Raw genomic sequence first — 5402 nt, forward strand, 5'->3', positions numbered from 1 at the left:
GTGGATGATCTGAATGGGAGCAGTGCTCTGGCTTCTACTAACAGGGTGGGCTGTCAGAGTCTCTGAGTTGGTGGTGGCTGTGAGCAGCATCTTCAGATGTACATTTACAATGGGGGAAATCTTTTGCAGGAGGAACAAGGAGGGCCCCCTACACAACTACAGGGCAAGGTCTTTCTGTGTATTTTACAGTGTCAGGATAGCATCCCTTTCTTTATGGCAGGGAAGGTACTTAATATAAACCCTTTGTCTCAGGCAGTTTATTCTGAAAACAGGCACTTTTGAGCTGAGGAAAGGCCATGAGAACTGCTGGGCTCCTTGCACTGCAATCTTAAGGCCTAATTCTATATGGTGCTTAACATCCTTGCATGAAAAAAAGAGCGCTTGAAGCACCATTCAGAACATATTCCTTACCTCTCAAGATCTGGCAGGAAGGGCAGCATATTGCTAGTGTCTGTTTGGGTTTTTTTTTATTACAAACAAAATTATTTAGCCACCTTAAAAATTTGGAAATGCATAGAAGTCAGGTTCCCACAGCAATCACCCTGCGTACATATTTCAAGGCAAAATTTTAAAAGCATCTGCAGTCATGCAAAATACCATATATGGATAGTGGACTGAGTTATGGCTACTGAAGGAATTGCAACTTTGAATTTCTTGATTTTTGTGAATTTAAGAATAATATTTTGCACTTAGGAAGAAGCACTTCATTCAAGGAGCACAAACTTCCTCATAAGCATTACATTAATAAGCTTCACAACACTCCTTCGAGGTAGGTACCACAAGTACGTAGTAATATTCCTATTTGGCAGATGTGGGAGGCAAAGTGAATTTCACACTTGAGTGACTAAATATGACCATGGGCATCAAGATTTAAGTGTCTACAAATCAGAGGCTAAGGCCAGAATTTTCATAAGATACTAATGATTTTGGGTGCCTAACTTGATAAAAGATAAGGATTCTCAAAGGGCAGGTAATCAGCATTTTCTGAAATACCAAAACCCTTTAAATTGCCTCAGATTGAGAATCCAAAAATTAAGGACCCAAAATCATAAGTGTTTTCTGAAAGTCTTAGTCTATGTCTCTAAATGTGAATTTAAGCTCCTAAATCAATGATGGAGTATCCTAACTCTTGTTCTAACAATTAGACAGCATTCCCTCCCTTTTTATTTAAGCTCTCAGTTTTAATGTTGCATTTTATATATATTGTTTTGATTTCATTTAGTTTTAGTCCTCCCGTTGGAAAAGTTCAAGTTCAACTTTGTCTGCTACCAAGTTCATTTTGCAATCCCGAAGGGCTTTTATTAAGTCAGCAACCTTAGCTTCCTTTCCCTTCCATTTCTGCCACTCTCGAAGTGACTGCATCAATTGTTCTTGCAAGTTATAAGGATTGGCTGTTAGAATTCTGTCAATTTTTGTATCAGAAATTCCTAATCTTCGAACTAGCATTTTCCAGTTCTTCCCAACATTGTCACATATAACTTCAAAAGCTACATTCTGCTGACCTGAAAAATAAACAAAATGACAAAAATCCAGTTTATGCCAAATGAGTGATTTACAAAGAGACATTTACAATGTGCATTTCTCTATTAATTCTTACTGTATAGGTTTGTCCACGTACATATTAAGGACCACATTGTCGCAGTAAAGCCACTGGATGTGCTGAGGGCAGTGTAGAAACACCTCAGACCTGATGGAGTTTTCAGAGGCCTTGCCTCACACAGTGACAAAACTTGTCTATGAGTGCCAGGGTAGCGCAGCTCCCCTATCCAAAAAGCTGGTTGCAGCATGTACTCCCTCACCCTCCTGCATGTGGCCAGTGCAGAAACTAGTATGTAGAATTCCATGTGGCAGTCTAGAGCAAGAAATAGTGCTAGTTTGGAAGTCCCTGTTAAGGGTGAGTGAGACTCAAATAATGCATAGTCCATGTACTGGCCTTTAGCAGAGGGGTGAATTTCACCACAGAACTATTTCCGACTATTTGAAACATTATTCGCCTTTTTGTTTGTTTGTTTTGTTTTAAAGAGCGAGGCAGACCTCTGCTCCAAAGTGTTAGGGGTTAGATTGAAAGATTTCCACATCTAGCTTACTAAAAAAAAAAAAAAAAAAATTATCAGTGTTTGCCGCGGTGTTAGTTTGCAAAATAAAAATAAGATGAGTCCACTTACATTTTTCTTTCTCATCTAGATGGTCGACAACATCACCTTGTCCACCTTCTATGAACTCCTGTAGTTGCATTATCAGATCTTCTCTTTTAATGGTTTTGATCATGAGCTGGAGAAAATCTACCTTCTCTCTTGCAATCTCCCGCTGTTCAAGGAGGATGGTGAAGAGATCATTGCCAGTTTTGACAGACTCAAGCTTCCTTTTGCCAATTTTGCTCAGGCACAGAAATTTAAGGGCAGAGAGCTCATTGTCAGATAAGCTCATGGAAAATGAATGCAGGAGAGACAAAAATGGGTCCATTTTGGTAAGCCCTGTGAAAGAATATCAAGAAAAAAATGTTTTGTGTGTAAGAAAACATACAGGAAGTCTCACAAGTTGTTTGCTTTCTACATGCCTAGGAAACACCTTTCATTTGAAGATAAAACTTTCTTTTATTAAATATACACGTTCTTAAAAACAAAAATAAAGCTCTTTGGCATGATTACCTTCCTGGAAGGCAATTAACATTAGCTATTTCTCTACAAACATTTCTTACTTTCACTTTCACAATGCACTGTCATTATCAGTAACTAAAATCTTACACTTTCCAAAGTTTGGAACAAACTTCAATATACTTTCTCTTGGAAATCGAATTGCTGTTATGAACAATATGTAAAGATATGTTTCATTTCAGAGGAGTTGCTACTTACTTCCTGGTTTAATCTATGTTGCCCTGAAAGCCTAGCTGCGATGAAGAAAAACTTTACTGTGCTGAAGGCAGCTTTCCTTTTACACAGAGATCTGCCTGTCACCGGAAATCACATGAATGAGTGACGCAAACATTTCAGCCTCAGGGAGTGCTCTATTTTCCAGTGAACAGTAGATGGCAATACCATACAACTATCTATCCTACCATATACACACACACACATACCCTGAATACTGGTGCCATGTACACACATACTACTGAAAAACTACATCAAAATCTGTAGTCTAAAGATCAACAGAAGACCTGTCCAAAATGGTCTTAAATTATTATGAAAAAGCAAAGCAATTCTATTGTATGCTAAATAAAACATCACCGTTAAGGATTGTGTATATATTTAAATCAAATCCTTCCCCTTAAGAATTGTAACATCAAGAGTAAAAACTGATGTTCAAAAATACAAAAAATAGGAAAGAATGTGAAAGTATTCAGAAGTTTTACTCTGAATTATTATGGCAGCTGCATAAAGGTTTATTTCACACTAAAAAAGTGGGACCAAATTTATGCCAGGTGTAATTCCCTTTAAGTCAGTGGATTTACACTAAGAATTAAATTAGCGTATTCTTCTTACTAATCCAATACTAAGCCCTAATCATAAGAGAATCACAAGCCTATTTTCACACCTTGCTCAGTTCTCAGTACCTAAACTGAGATTGAACTATGACATCATGTTTAAACCGGACCCCTGGAAGTGTACTTGGATTTTTCAGTGTAGGGGTAGATAAATTAGGATGGGGCAATTATGGAGTAAGTCAGGGTGCTCACTGTTAAGTACACTGTGCCTATTCCATATAGTTTCCTGGAGAGATTAGCATTTAGGATATTAATATTACAGAAAAGTAGGTGACCAAGTTCAGAATAGATATGAGGGCAGGTTAAACCTTATTTGAAAACTACCCCCATAGTGAGGAATGCATAAAGTTAACAGTCATTTTATGTTATATTATACAAAATGTATGTGTTTGGTGCAAACATTCAGTTCACCACCTGCCTCCTGCTGCAGGAAAAAGCAGGTCTAGCTGCTTGGCTGGTTATCTGTGCATAGTTTCCTGCAACCCTGTTTTACTGCTCCCCCTATATTTCCCCTTGTTGTTTTTCTCCTCTCATCCCTCTGTAAATAAATATTTCTCTTTCTTCCTCACTGTCCCCCTCCCCCGTAGGAAAAAGATTTAAAGGGGCCATGCTCTCTAAACCCCAAAGGGGTTACAAATGGTAAGTGTTTAAATAAGCCAGGGGTTCTAGGCCCCCATTTGCTGAAGGATTTTATGGCTTCTGGTTAAGTTTAGCATTTACATAGTGCTTTACAATCTATCAATCAGCACATAAATCTGAAATGCCTGCTTATTATTTTCTCTTTACAAGAGGGGAATGAATCACAGCAGTTAAGTGGTAAAGTGAGTTGATAAAGGCCACAAAAGGACCCAGCGTCACAGCCAGGGTCAGAACATAGGAGTCCTTTATTCCTTGTCCCTTATGCTATTAAGATGCTTCCCCTTGTGGCCAAAAGTCAATGGCTGCTCAATGGAGGAGTCAACTCCCAGCTGCAGGCATCTGCGGGAGTAGCAGCAGCTGCCTGAGTTATACTGCCATCCACAGCAACAAATTGATATCAGGTTCTTCTAAAAGCTGAGGGACCTATTATCATGAATTTCACTGACCTCAAAGGTGAAGCCTAGAATTATGAATACCTCATGATTATTAAGAAAATCAGACAAATTTTCAAACCCAGCAATCAATATTTTTAAGCCTATTTTTATACAGAGAAAGCTTTTAGTTTTAAGAAAAGCTCCCAGCATAAGTTTAGCCCTGACATTGCTAAACTCTGGGGAATTTGCGATTATGGGCTTTACAGGGACCAACCCCTGGACTTTTCTCATAACTTTGTAACCCAACCTGAACTTCTCCCCTGTACTCTGGTGTGTGTGTTGGAGGGGGAGCTCTCTCACTCTCTTCCCAGACCACACGCACAGGGCCGGCTCTAACTTTTTTGCTGCCCCAAGCAGCAAAAAAAAGTGCCGCCCCCGAGCGCCGCGCCCCCGGAGCCCGCCGCCGCAACCCCCCCACAGCGCCGCCGCGCCGTCGGAGCCCGCCGAGCACCGCCGGAACCCCCCCCGAGCGCCGCGCCACCCGAGCTCGCCCACCCCCCGCGCCAAGCGCCGCCGGAAACCCCCCCAGCGCCGAGGCCCGCGCCGCCGAGCGCCGCGCCGCCGGAACCCCCCCCCCCCAGCACCACCCCTCCGCCGAGCGCCACGCCGCCGGAGCCCGTCCCCCCCCCGCGGAATGCCGCGCCGCGCGCCCCCCGCCGCCCCTTACCAGGTGCCGCCCCAAGCATGTGCTTGGGTGCCTGGAGCCGGCCCTGCACACGCATTATTAATTATTTCCAGCATAGCCTTCAGTTTACTAGGCACTATACATACACAGACGGTACGGTCCCTGCCCCAAAGAGTTTTCAATCTCACCTACATAAACTCAAAGGTTATTGTCTGTATCTCCC

General features: G+C 41.8%; 1 protein-coding gene across 1 annotated transcript; it reads right to left on the reverse strand.

The window, feature by feature from the left end:
• Window positions 1-1000: 1000 nt before the first annotated feature.
• On the reverse strand, window positions 1001-2937 carry FADD (Fas associated via death domain). The gene is made up of 3 exons (XM_065403922.1): window positions 2853-2937; window positions 2166-2474; window positions 1001-1502 (listed from the first exon to the last, which is right to left on the reverse strand). The coding sequence occupies exons 2-3, from the start codon at window positions 2461-2463 to the stop codon at window positions 1225-1227; spliced, it is 576 nt and encodes a 191-aa protein (XP_065259994.1). The 5' UTR covers window positions 2464-2474; window positions 2853-2937; the 3' UTR covers window positions 1001-1224.
• Between the last annotated feature and the right edge of the window lie 2465 nt (window positions 2938-5402).

This window comes from Emys orbicularis, chromosome 4, assembly GCF_028017835.1.
Source record: "Emys orbicularis isolate rEmyOrb1 chromosome 4, rEmyOrb1.hap1, whole genome shotgun sequence".
In the NCBI taxonomy this organism is placed as follows: domain Eukaryota; kingdom Metazoa; phylum Chordata; order Testudines; family Emydidae; genus Emys; species Emys orbicularis.